This window comes from Carettochelys insculpta, chromosome 31 (genome assembly GCF_033958435.1).
Source record: "Carettochelys insculpta isolate YL-2023 chromosome 31, ASM3395843v1, whole genome shotgun sequence".
NCBI lineage: Eukaryota > Metazoa > Chordata > Testudines > Carettochelyidae > Carettochelys > Carettochelys insculpta.
In genome coordinates this window covers 4,461,324-4,479,104 of record NC_134167.1, presented here as the reverse complement: position 1 = coordinate 4,479,104, position 17,781 = coordinate 4,461,324, and the positions used below count along the sequence as shown (strand labels likewise).

The 17,781-nt window shown below is 62.4% G+C and overlaps 1 protein-coding gene across 2 annotated transcripts in view; it reads right to left on the bottom strand.

Moving 5' to 3' along the window:
• Positions 1 to 4,273: 4,273 nt before the first annotated feature.
• Positions 4,274 to 17,781, bottom strand: part of HR (HR lysine demethylase and nuclear receptor corepressor) — a 40,052-nt gene continuing 26,544 nt past the window's right edge. Inside the window, exons 5-19 of one of the 2 annotated variants that reach the window (XM_074981717.1) lie at positions 15,915 to 16,144; positions 14,414 to 14,563; positions 13,288 to 13,383; positions 12,758 to 12,870; positions 12,264 to 12,345; positions 11,832 to 11,992; positions 11,210 to 11,425; positions 10,689 to 10,860; positions 9,524 to 9,599; positions 7,765 to 7,895; positions 7,138 to 7,257; positions 6,637 to 6,776; positions 6,247 to 6,426; positions 5,653 to 5,781; positions 4,274 to 5,159 (exon numbers count right to left, since the gene is read on the bottom strand). In XM_074981717.1, coding sequence (XP_074837818.1) covers positions 5,097 to 5,159; positions 5,653 to 5,781; positions 6,247 to 6,426; positions 6,637 to 6,776; positions 7,138 to 7,257; positions 7,765 to 7,895; positions 9,524 to 9,599; positions 10,689 to 10,860; positions 11,210 to 11,425; positions 11,832 to 11,992; positions 12,264 to 12,345; positions 12,758 to 12,870; positions 13,288 to 13,383; positions 14,414 to 14,563; positions 15,915 to 16,144 — 2,059 coding nt within the window. In that variant the 3' untranslated portion in view covers positions 4,274 to 5,096. The remainder of the gene's footprint in view (positions 5,160 to 5,652; positions 5,782 to 6,246; positions 6,427 to 6,636; positions 6,777 to 7,137; positions 7,258 to 7,764; positions 7,896 to 9,523; positions 9,600 to 10,688; positions 10,861 to 11,209; positions 11,426 to 11,831; positions 11,993 to 12,263; positions 12,346 to 12,757; positions 12,871 to 13,287; positions 13,384 to 14,413; positions 14,564 to 15,914; positions 16,145 to 17,781) is intronic. The other variant, XM_074981718.1, reaches the window with a different exon arrangement.

Genomic DNA, 17,781 nt, shown 5'->3' with positions numbered 1-17,781 from the left:
CCCGCCTCTCTCCGGAAGAAGTCCGCACCTCTCCGCTGCCATTGGCCGCCCGGCGGGCGGGCCGGGACCTTCCATTGGGCGGCAGGGCTTTCATTCAGGCTGTCCAGGCCGGGAGGCGGAGCTACTCCTGAAAGGGGCTGTCTGTCGGGGCGGGAGCGTGGGGAGCTGCAGCGCCCCCTGGCGGGTTCCCTTGTAGCCGTGCAGGGTTTGCAGCGTGCCCCCCATCCCATGCGCATTGCTCTGCACCTTCGCCTTGCACCCCTGCCATGGGGCGCAGCACAGCCCCCCAGAGAGCCCGGCCAGGGGGCGAGGGGCAGTGCCAGTGTAGCCGCCCACAGGTGGGCTCGAAGCTGGGACCTTAGTGCAGGTCCCTGTAGAGTGTGAGCTACAAGCCAGCTGGCACTCAGCTAGGGCTGGAGAGGAGTGGTTGTGGGGTGGGAGTGGGTCAGGAAACCCAGCCATTCCCCTGTCCGCTTGCTCCAGCCATCATGCCACTGGCAGCGCTGGCATCGGTCCAGCCAGAAAGTGGGAGAAGTGGGGCCCAGCAGCACCCTGCCCTGCCCCACTATCTCCCCGCAGGTGTACACACCGTCCCTGGTGCAAGTGGGTGAAGCCAGTGAGCTGGTCGATCGAGGAGGGGCACCAGGCCCCTCCTTAGCCCCTGCCATGTTTATCTGTATCACTCTTCGACCAGCTTCCCACCCTCCTCCAGTAAATCAACACCCCCTGCTGTCTTGCCAACAACTTTATTGAGGACTCCTCCTTTAACACCCAGTGTAGGGCCTCAAGGTGAAATGCACCCAGCTGTCTTCCCTGCAGCCAGCCCCACAGCACAGGGGGTGCCCTGGCCTCTGGCAATGCCACACCCTCTGGCAAGTAGGGGTGTGCCAGTGCCTTACACCCTGGGCCAGGGAACACGCAGGAGCCGGAATCCCAGACCACAGATGCAGGCTGGAGTTAGAATGAGGGTGGCCATTGCAGGGTTTCGCTCTGGGCAGAAAAGGGGTCAAGGGGGTACAAGACAGGAAGGTGAGGTGAGGGAGATGAAGGGAAAACACAGAGCGAGAGGAAGGGGAGAGGCAGGCAGCCCATGCTGAGTGCACCAGGGACCAGGTGAGATATGCAGGCTGCACTGAGGACAGAAGAGCAGCTGCCAGTTTCCCAGATGCCCAGTGGCCTTGGAGTGTGTGGCCTTTCCCTCCTGCAGGGAGGGGAGGGAAGGAGCCAGGGTCCCATTCCCACCTCTGTCAGTGACGGTAACAGTCATGAGTGGATACTGGCCTGAGCCCCAACAAACTCACTACACTGACTAGCTGCAGATGGGCAGGGTTTCAAGAGGGCAAGCCAGAGCTGCAGCTATCCGTCCCAAAGCCCGAGGCCCTCCCACTCTCCCCTGCCTTCCCCTCCAATGCTCGGAGCTGGGAGGCGGTTTTGGAACCTTTCTGACTCCTGGAAAAAGGGAAATCCTAGCCGGCAGCAGGAGACAGCCCTGGCCGCCAGCAGCTGGAGGTGCCTGTGGAAAGTGGGCAGGGGGAGCCTGAGGCACAGGCAAGCATAGCAGCACTGGCCCAAACAGGGCAGCATTCACCTGGCCGGCAGCCAACGGGAGCCTCTGGTCTAAACTTACCCCCACACCTCACTTGACAGCGTCTAATTCACAGCCGCCTGAAATGCCCGGCTCTGACTCTGCTAGGACTCACTGCTTTATCCTTCCCTGACCCTGGGCTGCTGCCTGAGCTCTGGGCTCAGGGCAGAACCAGGGCCCACAGGATGCAATTTATTTTAGCTGGTGGGCTGCAGCCCGATTGCTGCCCAGCGAGTTCAGAGGTGCGATGCCTGGCTGGAGGATTCAAGTCCTGGAAAGACCACAGAATCTGGAGTGGCCTGTGAGAGGCAGGGTTGGGAGATGGGAATCCCCTTTCCATCCTGAGCTCCCAAAGAGCCGTTAGTCATCCTGCAGCTCGTTGGAAGGGAAACAAGAAGAACATGGCCCGGGCAGGGGGCGGGTTGTGAGCAGCACTGGAGAGGGCCAGCTGCCCATCTGGGGCAGCACACGTGGAGCTGTGGCATTTCTCTGTACAGCCCTTCACCTCCAAAGAGCTCCAAGTGCTTTTACAAACATCGGCGGGCTCACGCGTGGCAGGAGGGGGCTTGGAGTTACTGACCCCATCCAGTCAGGGAGAGATGGGAACCGAGCACACTGCTCCCCACCACAGCATGCTCTCGCCAATACACAACACTCAGCAAAAGGGGTAAACTAGAACCCAAGCCCTGATGCCCAGGCAGCCCCCGCACGGACCTAGAGCCCACTTCCCTCCCACAGCTCGGAACAGAGCGCTGACGGCCAAGCCCTGGCTCTAACCACAGCACCCCATTTCTTCCCAGGGTGTCCCCCACCCCTGAAGACCCCATCTATGACATGGGTTCATTACCAAGGGAACCCGGCCCTCCAAGGGCCTGGTGCTTTGGGAGAGAGAACTGCCCCACTGGCACTGTGGAGAGCATTGCTGCAGGTACGCCAAGCACCGAGAGCCTGAGTCAGCCTGGGCATCCCATGATCAGCGTGGTGACAGCCTCAGGGCAAAGCTGACAGCAGCACAAGCCCCTGGCATGACGTAAGCCAGGGAAGCACCAAACATGCCATCAGGGACGTCAACATAAGGTCGTGGGGCGAGGCCAGCAGAACAAGGCAAGGACACAAGTCCTGCATACGGCCAGCCGGAGTTCGAGGGCACAGCTTGGAAGAGCCTCCGGTGTCACGTCAGCACTAGCTGCGACAGTTGCCACGCCCCTGCAGCGATGGCACCAGGCGTCGTCACCCCTGGGCAACCCCCGGGCCCACAGGTAGGAAGGCAGCTGTGTGGGTGCCACTCATCCGGCTGCATATGAGAACAGCCCTGGTGGCCCCTGGCTGGCCATGTGGAGTCCTGCCGCCTGAGTCTCCCTGCATCCTAGAACAGCCTGCCCGTGCCATGCTGGGCTGTGCTGCTGGAGTCCCTGGCCTGTGAGGCACATGCAGCTACCACACCTTGTTGCCCCCATCTTGGCACACTTGTGTCAGGGAGGGGTTTCTAAGCCCACCAGCCCCTCCCCACTCCTGCACCCACAGAGCAGCCTCCTGCACTTTGGAAAGGGTTAAGCAGCCGCCTGGGCCCGGAGGCTTAATTACAAAGGGCAGTGCTAAACCAGAGGCTTTTAATCCCTTGGCCTCCTGGCTGCACACACTGCCAACTCTCCCAGCAGAGACCACATGAGAACAGGGCCTCCGGCCAGTCACAGGCACTGGGGAAGGAGAGAGGCTTCACTGCCCTGCACAAGCTGGGGCCAACCCGGTGCTGCCTGAAATCACATCAGATGGAGTAACCCAGACAGGGCCGATAGTGCAGCAACCACCTCTTTCCCTCCCAGCGCTGAAGAGCAGGGAGCTGACCTGACGCCCCCTCCTCCCGCCCCATAGAGGTGCCAGTTTTGCATTTCAAAGTAAGGTGTTTTTCCCTAGCACCCTGCAGCAGCTCCCCTCCTGCTGCTGCCAATAAGCCGTGATTAGCATCACTGCGCCTGCACTTCCCAGGAGCACCCTTGGCTGCTTTTTGAAGCACTCAGCAACTCCTGCTCCTGGAATAATGGACTGTTGGCAACTGTACTCCTGAGCCAAAACCTCCTGTGCGCGCCAGGCCTCACCCCATGCCTGATCCGGTCCACAGGGCTCTAGAGACAGCCCCAGAGACTTGCTTTCCTTGGGAGGTGACTTCCTCATGCCTTGGTTACTCCTGCTGGGAGGGCCCAGGGGCCCAGCAGGCCTCACCCCACTTAACTGGCTCTGCCGCCTTGCACAGCAATGAGCACGCAGCCTGGAGAGACGCAGACAGGAGAGCGGAATAAACCAGAGGGCGTTTGATGCACCAATGGAGACGTCTTCTGCTGCCAGCGGGAGGAGGAACAGCCAGGGCAGGAGAAAGCAGATTTGGGCAGCCACAGACCGTCTGCCTTCCTCACCCCAGCTGAGTGATGGGACCTGCTTTCCCACTCCTTTCCCACTTAGCACGGAGACGGGCCATGCCAGCCTGCAGGTTGGGCTCTCCCAGGGCAGGGAAGGGAGAACTGGCCTACATCATGAGAACACAACCCCCTCAAAACACCCCTTCCCACACACCAGCTGGGTCCGGGAAACTCACTGGCTTGGGAGCCACCCCGGTGTTACTGCCCTTCAAGGAACAGGACTCTCAGCCCTCAAGCAACCAGCAGAGGTGACCGGGGAGAGATGGACAAGGAGGCAGGGATCTGGCTCTCAACCAGTGCAGTGGCATTGCTGGCTGACAGGTCTCGGGGTGGCAGCTCCCCACTGCGACACCTGTGAGGGGGAGTGCGTGAGAAAGAACCGAACAGGCATCAATTCGGCAGGTGACGTCGGCCACGTCTCTGCAAAGATTCGTCTCAGCCGTTTATTTCCTCAGCTATTCCTGCCCTGCCCATCGGCCCTGACCTCCACCCTGAGAAGTTCTGCGGGGACAGAGACCCGGCCCGCTCCGCTCCCGCAGAGTGAGCACCGTGGCGGGACAGCGCTGAAGGACGCACCGAGCAGGGCAGCGTTGGGGCCGGCGGCGGGAGGCAGCGCCGAGGGGAGGTCACGCAGGCACGGCTCCGGGCTGGCGCAGCTGGAGCAGGGCATCGGACACGCTCTCAGGGCGGAGTCCCCGCTGTCACCGGCGGCTTGAATCCCGTGTGAGCCACAGGCGCCTGGCTGGAGGATGCTGAGGGGCTCAGCCCAGGACAGTCTCACAAGGCGGCTCAGCCTGTCCTGCCCGCCTGTGTCACAGCTGCTGCCCTTCCCCTGTGCTGCAGCTGGCCCCCAGGGAGCAGCAGGGCCTGAGCAGGCCTTGGCCTCGTTTTCTCCACCAGGCATCGCCTCCTTCAGGAGCCCTGCACCCTGATCGCTTCGGCCTCTCAGAGTCCATTCCCAAGAGCTCTGCCCGGCCAGATGGGGCCTCGGGCTCCCCGGGAACCCTATGCCACTGCCCCTTGTGCTCCCCTTCCGCCGCCTGGAGGCCCAGTCCAAAGCCAGCCCTCTCTTGGCATGCCGCATGCCTGCCAGGGCCTTACCTGTAGCCCTGCAGGGCTCTCACTGCGTCCCTCACAGCACCGTAAACCATGCTGTCCACCTGCAAGGCAAGGGGAAGAAGTGGGGTTCAGACGCCGGCAAACAAGCTCATGGAGGCATCACCATCGCGCCTCACCTCTCCAGAGAGCATCTCAGCTCAAAGCACCCTGTGACATTCTGCCTGCAAGAGCCCAATTCTCCTCCCGTTCACGTATGTGAAAAGCAGGAGGAACGCTACTGAAATCAAAGGAATGATGCCAGAGTCATGCCAGCCTAGGACAGGCGAGATGGGCCCTTTACACGGAGAAACCGCTTCACCTCACGGCAAAAGGCAGCCAGCTCTGGGGTGGAACACAGCCGCTAACAGACATCTACAATGCACAACAGTTTAGGGCAGGAAGCCAAGAGCTCTCCCATTCATGTGCTGAGCTGGCTGGATTCTGCTGAGCATGAGACAGCTGATCAGCTGGCTTTCCCTGACCCTACCCAGCTGGGCCAGGCACCTATCACAACCGAGGTGGGATGGGGGTCAAGGGGAGGCCGCTACCCCTGACCTGGGCATGAAGTCTCTGTGCAGAGCTGGTTGGGTCTGTGGCCTGGGCTGCGAGCTGTGCCGAGCTGGCGATGTTCTCCGGTGACAGGAACCTCTGCGTGACACTGATGGTGCTGCTGAGGCTCTGCATCTGCCGTGGGGGGAGGAGAGTGCGTGAGGGTGCCCGGGGGCAGGGCAGTGACAGAAGGGTGGGAAGACACCATGCTGCCAGAGGAGAGAGCAGGGGGATGGCACTTCCTTGCACTCGCTGGCTAGTGCATGGCTAGAAGGCCTCCCAGGAGATAGCGTGACCTAGGGGACAGGGTACCAAGACTTAGAAGATGGTGTTCTAGTCCCAGCTCTGTGGCTGGGAGATCTTGGGCAAGTCACTCCCCCTGGCCTCAGTGTCCCCATCTGTAAAATGGAGATAATGGTGCTGGCCTCTGCTGCAAAGTGGGTGGGGAGATTCTAGGGAGGTGTGCTAGCTGTTATCCTTATGAAAGGAGACCCAGCTCCATGCCTCTGGCTAGGGCAAAAGGAGGCGGCAGTTACTGAAGACACCCTACCTCCCAGTGGGGAGGATGCTGCCCGTCTGACTCAGAGCCGGGCTGCTCACCTGGTGTGGGGCCCCTGATGGCACCAGCACCGCATCTCCCAGGCACTGGAGCAGGGTCCAGCCACTCACGCCACATTCCTCCCGCAGCCTCCTGCGCAGAGACGCATCCAAGTAGCAGCTCCCGTGGCCGTTCAGACCCAGCTGCTGCCCCCCAGCCTGCCCTGGGGCTTTGCACACCTGCTGGGGAGAGGAGGGCGCTGACATGAGACAGCTCTCAGCTGGCAGCGTGCATTGCAGAAGTCTGCTGCCTGCCTGAGGCGCCGTTCTGGGAGGTCAGCAGAGAAAGCCAGGGCTGAGCGGGGCACATGCGGGCGCCGTCCTGGGAAGAGAAGTCCTGGAAGGGGAATCCTGGGCCCTTTGGGAATGGAGTGTGGGCACAGAGTCACTCACCTCTTGCAAGAACCCTCTGATACAGTCAGCATCTTCCGCTCGGAAGATGTGCCACAGGGCTCCTGCCCGGTTCCTTACGTCCCACAGCCGCTCCTTAAGGACGTCATCAACTCCCTCCTCTTCCACCCGCCGCAGAATCTCTGGGGCACAAGCAGGGGAGTTAGGGGGGTGGTGTGCCCACCCTAGGGCGACCACCTCTCCCTCTCCCAAATACGGGGCAGGGAGATATGGGGGGAGGGGCGGCTCCTCCAAGCCCCGGGGGTCCGGGAAGAAGGCAGCAGCAGCCGGCGATCCCCAGGAGCCCCGGGGAAGCAACAGCTTCCAGCGCTCCCCTGCTTCCCCGAGGCCTGTGCAGCTGCTGGCGCAAAAGGGGCGCAGGGGAGGGCCCACATACAGGACAACGAGTCCCATTTCAAACATACGTCAGGACTGTCCTGCCTCACACAGGACGGATGGTCACCCTAGCCACAGCCTGGAGCCCCGCCAATGCCAGCACCCTACCTCTCCGGGCAGTGTGCCCATCCGGCTGGTACGCCCCAACGTACACCAAGATGCTGATGGAATCTGTCGCCTCCACCGTCAGGTTTTTGGTCCCAATGGTCCTGTCCTCCGGGGCCACGCCTGGGAATCGGGAGCAAATGTCCTGTGAGAACTCAGCGCCATGCACACACTGGCTCACCGCCTGGGGAGAGGCTGCTCCCAGCCTCGGCCATTCCCAAAGGGAGGGCACTGGGGCGTCTAGCGCTCGACTGACAAGACAGCAGGCCTGTGTGCATTCATGCCTAGACAGTGGGGCCCGGCTCTCACTCCCGTAAAGGGTAATTAGCGGTACAACACAATTCCCCACTAAGGAACCCAAGCACAGCTACTGACTCTGCCAGAGGCCGGCCGAGGAACACACCAGCCTCTTGTAAATACAGAGGCACCACAGCAGCACAGCCCAGGACTGACAGTCAGGACTCCTGGGACCTGCCTTCCACGTAGCCCATGAGGCCAAGTCCCTGCCTCAGTTTCCCCACCCGTCCGAGGAAGACGACGAGGCTCGCCCTGCGTTGTGACGCCCTTGGAGAGGAACAGGCAGTACAAGAGCTAAGAGGTCTTTGAAAGCAAAAGGAGGGCAGCACCTACCATAGGCAGCACAGATCTGGGGGCTCAGCCACTGCCTGCCCTGGCTGCCCGGCAGGTATGCGGCTAAGTTCAGCTTTCCGTCATGCCCGCAGTACTCCAGCAGAGGCAAACTGGCATACAGGTTTTCAGCCCTGTGGGAGAGAGGAGGAGACGTGTAACTCCCCCAGACTAAAGCATGGCCCGGCTTGCTCTGCTGCGAGTCGGCCAGCCCAGGGAATTCGGCCTCTGTTGTACAGGAGAAGGTTCTGAGGAACAGGCCCTGGGAAGGTGCAGAAAAGGTGAAGCCTTCCCTGGTCTTGCCACCTAACGGTAGAAAAGCACAGGCAGCCCTCCGGAGCGTGCCTCCCTCCGCTGATCTCAGCCTTGCTGGGGTTCTGGGTTAAGAGCGAGCACGCCGCCCCCACGCGTGTGAGCCTGCACCTCCCAGCATGTTTTGTGTAACCGTGCAGCATGGCCTTGCACGTCCCAAGCGTGCCAGGCTAAAAGTGCAGGACCACCGTCCATGCCGGCTCCTGCCTTGCCACCCTCGCCAGGTTAGCTAGCTTGAGTTAAAACAGCAGGGAAAACAGCAACTCAGCTCGTGCTGAAGCCTGGGGGAGCCTGGGGTGGAACTGGAGCTGCTAACCCAATGTCTTGGATGCAATCAACGTCTTCCCTGCTCCTGGGGCCCCCACTAGCTAGCCCAAGCTCAGAATGCCCCCGTCTCTGCTGTGCAGACACCCCGACTGCAGCTGGGCTTCGTGCGACCCTGGGGAACGGGATGGCCCACAGTAAAAAGACAGGTTTTCCTTTCCCCATTGGCCCACAGCAACTCTGCTAGCTGCTGTGGGACACACCCACACTGCAGCAGCATAACTGGGAGGAGGATTGGCTTGCAGGGTCTCGGGAGGGTTTGTGACACAAATCTCACCCCCCCGCACCCCCGAGGGGTGGCAGAGCCTGCGCGGGCGAGCTGGGGATCTGAGCCCAGCCACCTGGCACACCCAGATCACCCAGGAGGTCATGGAGGTACTGCACTTTTGTCCTCTCATTTTTAGGCCCTCCCTTCAGCTCTGTGCCTTGGCAGTGCACTGGTTAGTCCCCAGCAGAGCTGCAGCAGGACTGGGGAAAGCTGCCAGCCATACTAGGGAGTCAGCGTCTGAAGCCGTTTGCCACTGCAAAACCAGGGCATTTAGGCCACACACCCGGGCGAGGGATGGTCTAGGAGTCGGGGCTCCTGGGCTGTACTCTCACTGTGAGAAGGGGAATGGGGCCTCGTGGCCAGACCAGGGAGAGCGTGGAACGCCGCCAGCTCTCTCTGTGAGCGCTCTGCGCCTCGGTTTCCCTATCCATCACAGGGGGATATAATAATTGCCAGCAGTGTTTCCTGGAAGCTGAGCGCTTGGGCAGCTGCCCAGAGAGATTCGGGGGCTGCCCATGTGATTAGCAGAGCGCCCACAGCTGCCCACCTTTGTTTCTATGGGTGGTGCACATCTGCACATGCCTCAGTGCACAGAACAAACTTTATTCCACCCATGGGTGGGAAAAATTAGCGGGAACCCTGGGTGCTCCCGGCAGAGGCTGGTTGATGAGGTTAGTCAATGTCTGCCTGTGGCTTTGAGGATGGAAGGGGATCCCTAAGGTGAACACGTAGGGCAGAAGCAGCTTTGGGTGCGAGCCTTGCCCAGTGGGGAGGAGATGATGTAAGGAGTGGTGGAGAGGCAGGGCTGGGGGCAGGTGGAGGCAGAGGTAACTCTCCCTCTGCCCCATGTACACATACCTGCACGTTGGCATGTCCCCAAAGCCACACTCCAGCTTGAGCAGGTTCCCCCCACCGTCCTCCGTCTCCAGGCACTCTGCGGGGAAGGGAAGAGCAGAGTGTGCAGCTGGAGGAGCAGTGAGTCACTGCTGGCAGGGCCGTGCAGAGCCCAGGCCCACCTTGTTCCCCAGCGTGAGCCTCACCCTGACGCATCCCGGGCAGCAGGACGGAGCAAGCGTCAGGTGAGCTCCACGGCACACAGATGCTCGCTTTGTGAGAGTGGTGCATGCAGGCTCCTGCCGCGAGCTCCCCAGGCTATGCCCAGACGCCGTGTTTCGGGCAAGCCTCAGAAATAACCCTGGTTCCCAGGGCCGTTCTAAGCACAAAGTGAGCTCACTGCCGCAGAGAGGAGCCAGCTTTCTCCCCTCACACCCGGTGGCTTGTGTACCCATGGGACAGAGGCTTCCTCTCCAGGCTGTCCTGCCCACGGCAGAGATCTAGACAATCACCTCTGGGAAAACTTGTCCGTTCCCATAACCTGAGAGCGCGGGCTCAGCCAATGGCACTGATGGGGAGCAGGGTTAGAGGAAACGAAAGGAAGTGTTGCGCCACGGGGCGCACGGTTGGCCTGGGGAACTCCTCGCCAGAGGACGCAGTGAAGAGCAGGGCTTTATCTGGGCTCAGGAAGAACTGGATACATTCATGGAGGACCGGTCCCTCCGCGGCTGTAAGGCTGGATGGGCAGGACTGGTGTCCTTGGCCTCTGTCTGGGAGGAGCTGGGAACGGATGCCAGGAGGGATCACTTGATGCTCACCTGCTCTGTTCACTCCCTCTGGGACACCTGGCACTGGCCACCGGCGGCAGACGGGAGACTGAGCTGGATGGACCTTTGGGCTGACCCAGTCCTGCCGTTCTTATGTTCTAATGGGCCGTCTCCCAGCCTGGGGAGGACCCTTTCTAGGGGTGAGGCTGAAGGGCCCAGTCCGTCCTCGGCCTCTCTGCTGTGGCTGCCCAAGAGGGGACCAGCTAGAGCTGGGCGTGTGACACGGGCGTGTGGCACCGAGACCCAGCACCCTCGGTTCCCACGAGCTGCCAGCCCGCGCTGCAGCTGTCCCCGCTCCACTTGCCAGGCGCCCCACGGAGCCAGCCCTCCTCGCGGCTACCCCGGCAAGCTGAGCCGCTTACTGGCACTGGAGGCAAAGCCGTCCCAGAAGTCCTTGCTGCTGAGCCTGGTCCAGCCCGCCTGCCGTCGCAGGTTCACCGCCTGCACCTCCCGCCCCTGCTGCTCATGGCGGAACAACTCAGGCTCCCACAGGTTTCCCTTCAGCGTCTTCTGCAGCCCTGAAACCAAGACAGGCTGCGGGGGCAGCAGAGGGGAGGCGGCGGTTACTTCTGGAGCGTGCCTGGAGAGTGTGCAGGAGAGGTCACACACAGGGCCAGGGCCGGGGAGCCAGATGGGAATGCCGGGGGGTGCAGAGGGGCAGACAAGTTTGCTCCCAGCCATCCCGCAGGGGACCCTCCAAAAACAGCTCCCGCGGGGCAGGGGAACAAGCCTCCGTCCCTAGAAGCAGCACCGGCACAAGGCCTCTTCTGGGTGCGGCACTGAACCTGGGGAGCCGCTGAGGCCACCACCTCCGGTGCCAGCACAGCAGACGGGGGCCCGGGAGACAGCCCGGAGAGACGGGGGCCCGGGGAACTGTCCCTACCTGGCCCTGCCTCCAGTGCTCCAGAAAGAGCTTGTAGTTCCGGGAGTGGTTTGGATCGTGAAGCCAGAGGAGCCCCGCTGGGGCCAGGATGGAGTGGGACACCTGCAGCTCGGGGGGGCTGGGGCTCCTCTGCTCCTGCTCCACCTGCTTCTCCTGGATCTTCCGCTCCACCACCTGGGCGATGATGCTGTCCAGGATGTTGGTGACCCTGTTGCCCTGGGAGAGCAGAGGACCACGGCTGAAAGCTCAGCCCCTCCACAGGGGCCTTCCCCTCCCACCCCTCTCCCAGGCCCCTCTCCCCGGGGACGTGGCTGAGCAGCTCTTCCAGGGAGGGCCCCTCCCTCTCCAGGCACTGGGGCCTTCTGTGCTTGCTCAGGCCCAGGCAGACTCTGCCAGCTCCCCCACACACTAAGCACAGTCCTGTCCAGGCCAGTCTCACCCTGCAGTGCAACCTCGGCAGCCCAGGCCACGCGCCCTGGAAAGGAACCTGGGCGTGCTGCACCCAACCCTACACCCCACCCCCACTGTGAGGCTGGAGTGGCCGAGCTCACATCCAGGCCCTGCCCGTGTCTGATAGGAGACCCCAGCATCTCGGAGAAGCGGCACGAGAGCCTGGACTCACGCTGGGCAGGGCCGGGGAGACAGGCGCGAAGGCCATGTGCACGCCGTTCTTCCCCAGGCACAGCCTGACGGCCGTAGAGGTCAGCAGCTCACAGAGCGTGGAGGTCTGCACCGCGCCCTTTGGGCTCTGCTCACCTGCGGTGGGGACGGAGTCTGGGCTTTCTAAGGGAGAAGCGGGGAGGGTTGGAGAGACACATCGCTGAGGTCCTTCCCATGGGCACTCTGAGCGGGGCATCCCACAAGCACAGAGCACCTGGCTCCTGCCCGCCAGCTCGCCCCCTCCCCAGCTCTGCCCCAGGCTACGCTGCTTTCCCATGTGCCCCAGGGAACCGCAGGCACACCCCGCCCCAGCACCTCCTCTCCCCACCGCCGCCAGGGCTGCAGCAGAGGAGGGCTGACCCGCTCACAGCTGCAGCAGAGGACGGAGACCTACCTTCCTTGGCTGGCCCTGGCCCCTCGGTCTCGCCATTGGTAGCAGGTGGCAGCGGAGGCGGTGCGCTCCCCATCCCCTCCTTCTGCAACAGCCAGCGGCAGGGGGCTGTGAGACACCCCAGGTAGGCCCATCCCCCAGCCCTGCTCCCCGAGATTCCCTCCCGGGGTCGGGGGGTCAGGAGCTACTCCTCCAGGTGTCGGACGGAGGAGACATGCGAACGGGACTGCTAACGTGGGCTACGCCCGCCTACCAAAGACAAGAGCCACCCTGCCGAGGGGACGTGCCCGGGAGTGAGATTCAGGCCCCTCCAGCTGTAGCAACCTCCACTGCTCCACTCTGCACGCTGGGAGGTCCGAGCTCCTCGGAATACTCCCCTGCTGCCAGGGCCTGCTCCTTCTGAAAGCTAAGGGGGGTGTCCCGTTCCTCTCTCCTCCAGCCCCTGCCAGGCTCTCCCTGCCCCTCAGCCTACCCCTCCTTTACACCAAGCCTCGTACCTCCCCGCCCCTCTCCTGGTCCATCAGGCTCTTGCTCAGGCTGCAGGGGCAGTGCGATTCGATGTCAAACTTCACCCGGACTTCGTGCATCAGCTGCCAGAGCTCGGCCAGGACTGGAGAAGGACAGAGAGGGGTGAGAGGCAGTGGCAGGTCTGAGAGGAGACGGCACGGCTGGGCAGTGGAGCTCTGCAGGGCTCTGGCCCAGGCAGTGCCTCACTCACAGCACCAAGGAACTGGGGTCGGGGAGGGAGTGGAGGCACTGCCTGCGGGAGACCGCAGGGACTGCAAGCCCAGGCTCTCCCAGCAGGAGGTGCTGCAGGGAGCTGGGTGGCAGTGCAGGCTGTCCGGGAGCTGCCGGCTCCTCCCCAAAGGAAGCGCTGCAGGGCACAGCTAAGGGAGCATTCCACAAGCTGCTTCCTTGGTGAGCTCCTGCACCACCCAGGGCTACTTCTCCCCTCAGCATGAGGCTCAGGAGCCTGCCGAGCCCGTCTCCAGCGGTCTTGCTGCACCCGCGCCAAGGGGCAGCTCACCATGGCCGGGGATGAACTGCGCGGGGATGAGGGACAGAACGTCATGGCCCTGCCCTGGCACACACTTGGCCGACGGCACAGACTCCTCTGCCCGGTCTGGAGAGACAGAAAGGCACCAGTCACTGCTCAGAGCTGGCAAACCCACAGGGACGGGAACTCCGCCCCCACCCCCTTCCACACCCATCGCCCGGAGCTCTCCAAACTGGGAATTTCAAGACAGCTGCAAACTCAGACACTGAATGCAGGAGGAGGCTGAAATCCAGCGACGAGCTGTACAGCCTGGGCCCTCTAGCCAGGTCAATAAAGAGTCAGTCTGCCCCACCCCGCCCTCCCCTGCGCCCTTAGCCTCAGGGCTTGTCCGGCCAGGGGTGCTGGCCCTACTGTGATTACACTGCAGGTTGTACCTCCCTGGTCCAGCACCCTCAGGACCTGAGCAGTCCCGGGCGAGGGAGTTTGCTGGATCCAGGGAGGTCAGGCCTCAGGCTCATCTGTGCAGGGCTGCCCCTCCTGGTCACCACCAGCTCCCGGCCCCTCCGCTCTTCCCTCCAGGGCTGGCAGAGGAAGAACTCTGCTTCCAATAGCTCCAACAGCCCACTTGGGATGCAAGCAGGTGTCCCCTGCCTGGCCCTCCTGGGACAGGAGCCTGTTCTCTGAGTTAAATCCAACCCCAGAGCGCTGTGCCCCACTCTGGGGCGCATCTGCTCTGTGCTCCGAAAGGAGCCACCGCTCCCACTGCCAGTCAGTCAGTCGGGGAGCCAGTGCACCTGTCGCCCATCCAGCTCCCTGCCACGCTCCGCTCTACCCGCTCTGAGCCTAGGGCCTGCGGCAGCACCCAGAGCCCATGTCACGGAGGAAACAGGCGTTAGCTACCAGCCAGACTCCGGATGCAGCACCTCCCGCCCCCGACGTTTGGAGGCTGCATGTTCCGCCCAGCCCACGACAAACACAGGGTCTTGTTACGAGACTCAGGTTGGTGCTCAGACACACTCACGCCCTCCGTCCCGCACTCAGGGCGGTTTGGACTGGGGCCTCTCTAAGCTACCGCACAATGCCACGCATGACCCCGGACAGCCCCCGCGCACTCGCTGCTGCCCAGCCAGCTCCCGACGCGAGCCTGGCGAGCTACCTGGGCTGGCTCGCTCTCTCTCGGTCCGGTAGCACGCCGAGCACAGCTGGAACCCGCAGGTGGAGCAGCTCCAGTGGGCATTGAAGAGGCCGCGGTGACAGGCGTCGCAGGCCTGCAAGGAGCCCTTCCCTCGCCTCCAGGCCGTCACCCCTGCAAGCGAACAAAGGCCTTCGGTAGCTGGCCCCTCTGCTCCGGGTCATGGTGGAGCCCAAGTGTCTGAGCTGTGAAGCCCGGGGCCCGGGGCACCTCTGCGGCAGCCAAAGGCCCTGCTGCTTGTGTTGGGAAGCAGCACAGCTCTCCTCACTCACCAGCACCGTGCCGCCAAGAACACAGAGACGGGGCATTCCTCCCTCCCTGGCTTTACGGCGTTGGACACCTCACCGCTCTGCCGCCCCACACGGAGGAGCGGAACCTGGAGATGGCTCTGCCAAGGCCACTGTGACGCAGGGCATGCCCGGGAGGGCCAGTCTGACCCCCAGCCTCACCTCCCACACAGCACCCGCAGGCGCCCGGAACCCGCTCTAGCACAACCTGGCTTTCCCCGTGCTGCGCCGCCCTGATCCCGGCCTTCTGCCTTCCATGGCCCTGGCTGCCCACTGCTCTGCCAAGCGTCCTAGGCACGGAGGCAGCACAAGTCGAGTCTCCAGAGTGGCTCAGGCCAGGGCTCCCACACACTGTGCCCCCAGGTTCATTTCCACCTCCCCCCTAGTGGGCTGGGTCCGTTCTGTCTTCTCCCCTGTGGCTGCAGAGCCTCTGGATTCGGGACCGGGGGCAGGAGTCACTGCCCAGTGACGCCAAACTTCCGCAGGAGCGACTGCCGCAGGTGGTTGGCTGCGCTGGAGGCAGGCAGCCGAGGGGCAGGGGCAGCCAGCACTTGGCTGAGGCTCGCTTCTTCAGGCACAAACCCAGGAGCCCAGCGTCACCTGGAGCCACCTGGCTTGTGAGCGACTGTGGGTGAGACCTGGGACAGACAAAGCCCCTGCCCAGCACAACCCTGAGCTGAGCTGAGGAACCTCCTGCTCCGTGGCAGTCCCAGGGCCCCAGCGTGCGGCGCATCGCCACGTGGGGAATCACTGGGAGTGTCTTCACGGCTGCCCAGACCTGTGAGCGTGGCCTGGATCCGCCGCGCTGCTTTCCCAGACAGTGGAGTTAAAGCCAGCGGAGGACATGCATGCTTGCCGCCATCCCGTGTCCCAGCTTCAGTGCAGACACACCCCGTCACCAGCCAGCTAGCCTGACCTGCCTCGCCCTTCTCAGGCCCCAGCTCCGCAGCAGTGTGCGTTCCGCGCCCACACAGCTCCTGACTCGCCCTGGGGCCTGGCACAGAAGAGCCCAGCCCAACGGTGCTGTATGCAATGAGAGCGGCTGTTCTCAGCTCAGGGCAGCTGGTGAGCCCAGGCAGGGAAGCATCTAGCTCCTGTGGCAGTCAAACCCACGTGCTGCGAGAAGTCAGCATCTCCCAGCCTCAAAGCGGTGCCCAGAGCTGTTGTTTCCGACTTACTTTCATTTTCCCTCTGTGCCCACAGCCAGGCCTCTTTGTCGCGCCTGATAGCCTCACAGAACTGGTCCCCGAGGATGGAGAGTAGGTACTTGGCTAGGCCGAGGCTGGTGCTGATATCCTTGTTCCTTCTCTCCCTGCTGGAGATCCTCAGGCACAAGCTCTCACCCTCTGCTTCATCCAGTGTGGAAAATCCAGCCACGCTCAGCTCTCCGCTGTCCCGGAACGCCAGCCTACAAGCAGCACAGAGAGAGCTCAGCTGTGGGCATGAAAGGCACACACAGTTACTGGAGGCGAGGGCCCCATGGCTGCCAAGGAGGCGAGCCACCCCTGGCCAGCCCACAGTAGGGCCTCAGAGTTCCCCAGCCAAGTCTCCTGAAGGGATAAAGCTTCAGGGCCCATAATCTCAACCCTACTGGCCCAGCTTCGCAGCTTATAAAGCCAGCAGGGACCCCCTGTGCTCACCTCCGCCCTGAATTAACCCCTGACGGAGTGAGAACGGCTCTAGTAGGAAAACACCTCAGTGCTCGGTCGAGTCTTCTGATGGGTAATTACCCGCAACTAGTAACAATCCACACCTTATCGCCAGTCTAAGTCGGTCTCGCGTCGGTGCCAGGCCTAGGATTCTGTCACACCGTTCCCAGTGTGACTGACGCACCCTCTGGGATCAAAGATTTGTTCCCCCCATGGGCACTTATAAACCCTTCGCCATCTCTTAAATGAAACTGCCTGGGCTCTGTCAACACAAGGCATGTCTCCCCCACCCTTTCATTCACTGGGGCCGACAGGAGAGCCACACACACCTAGGCACAGGCTTGCCCGCGCCAGGCAGATGGCAGACATTTTCATAAGATTTCGCATCACCGGGACTGATTGCTCATTTAAGTTTGGCTTGTTCCCCACAGATTCAGATGGAAAGTACTGGACCGAAGGGCGTGAAGAGGCTGATTTTGCATCAGGAATGTGGCAGTGAAACGCTAGCGACTCATCCGGCAGTACATCATGTTGAAGCAGGCTGCTGCAGGGTTATGGAATGCTCCGGGGGCCACGTCCGGTCCCGGGGCTGCAGGCTGGGCACCCCGGCTGTTCCCAGGCCTCTTCTCTGAGTCCTCCCCAAATCATCAACAAGCATGAATTGTGGACACCCCAACAAGGCAGAGCGCCCCAGCAGTGGACGCGCTAGAACACCTGCTGGACGCTCTGCGGCAATACGTCCAAGGGCTGGCTTTGTTCTTTTGGGCAGAGGCTCGTACTGGGGGCTCACATTCAGCTTACTGCGACCCCCACTGCCCTGCACAGTCCCACTGGCTTGAGGCTACGGGCTGAATTGAGGCTACGGGCTGAATGCTCTGACTAGCTAAAAGCACCCTCCGATCTTTAACCCATGCCCCCAGTACAGCTCCCCTCAGGCAGCAGAGCAGCCCGAATGTCTCACCCGCCCCCCTCCTGGGTCGGGCTGGAGGACTCCCGGCCAGCTATGGGGTAAGCACAGCCACGCTGGGTTGTGAGATCTCAGGTGATGGGAGGTGTGCAAGGCTACACAGGAGCGGGGCTGCTGCCATCTGACAAACAAGTGGGTAATTTTGGTATTGCCACAGTACTTCAGAGCAGAACCCCTGGCTGTGGGGAGCTACATCCACCACATGCCCTGGGGCCATCCAGCCCGCTTTAAATGTCCAAGCCACGCAACCCCCAGCCTGCCCTTAGGGAGACACGGCCACTGCCCTGCGGATCGATCGCAAGGGCTGGAAACGTCCTTGCCCAGCCCAGCGTCTCCTTGGGTCATGTAATACTCGCGTCTGCCCCCATCAGTAATGGCTTGGCTTCCGGGGGGCTGCAGGAGAAAGCACGAGCCCCTGGCGGAGGGCCA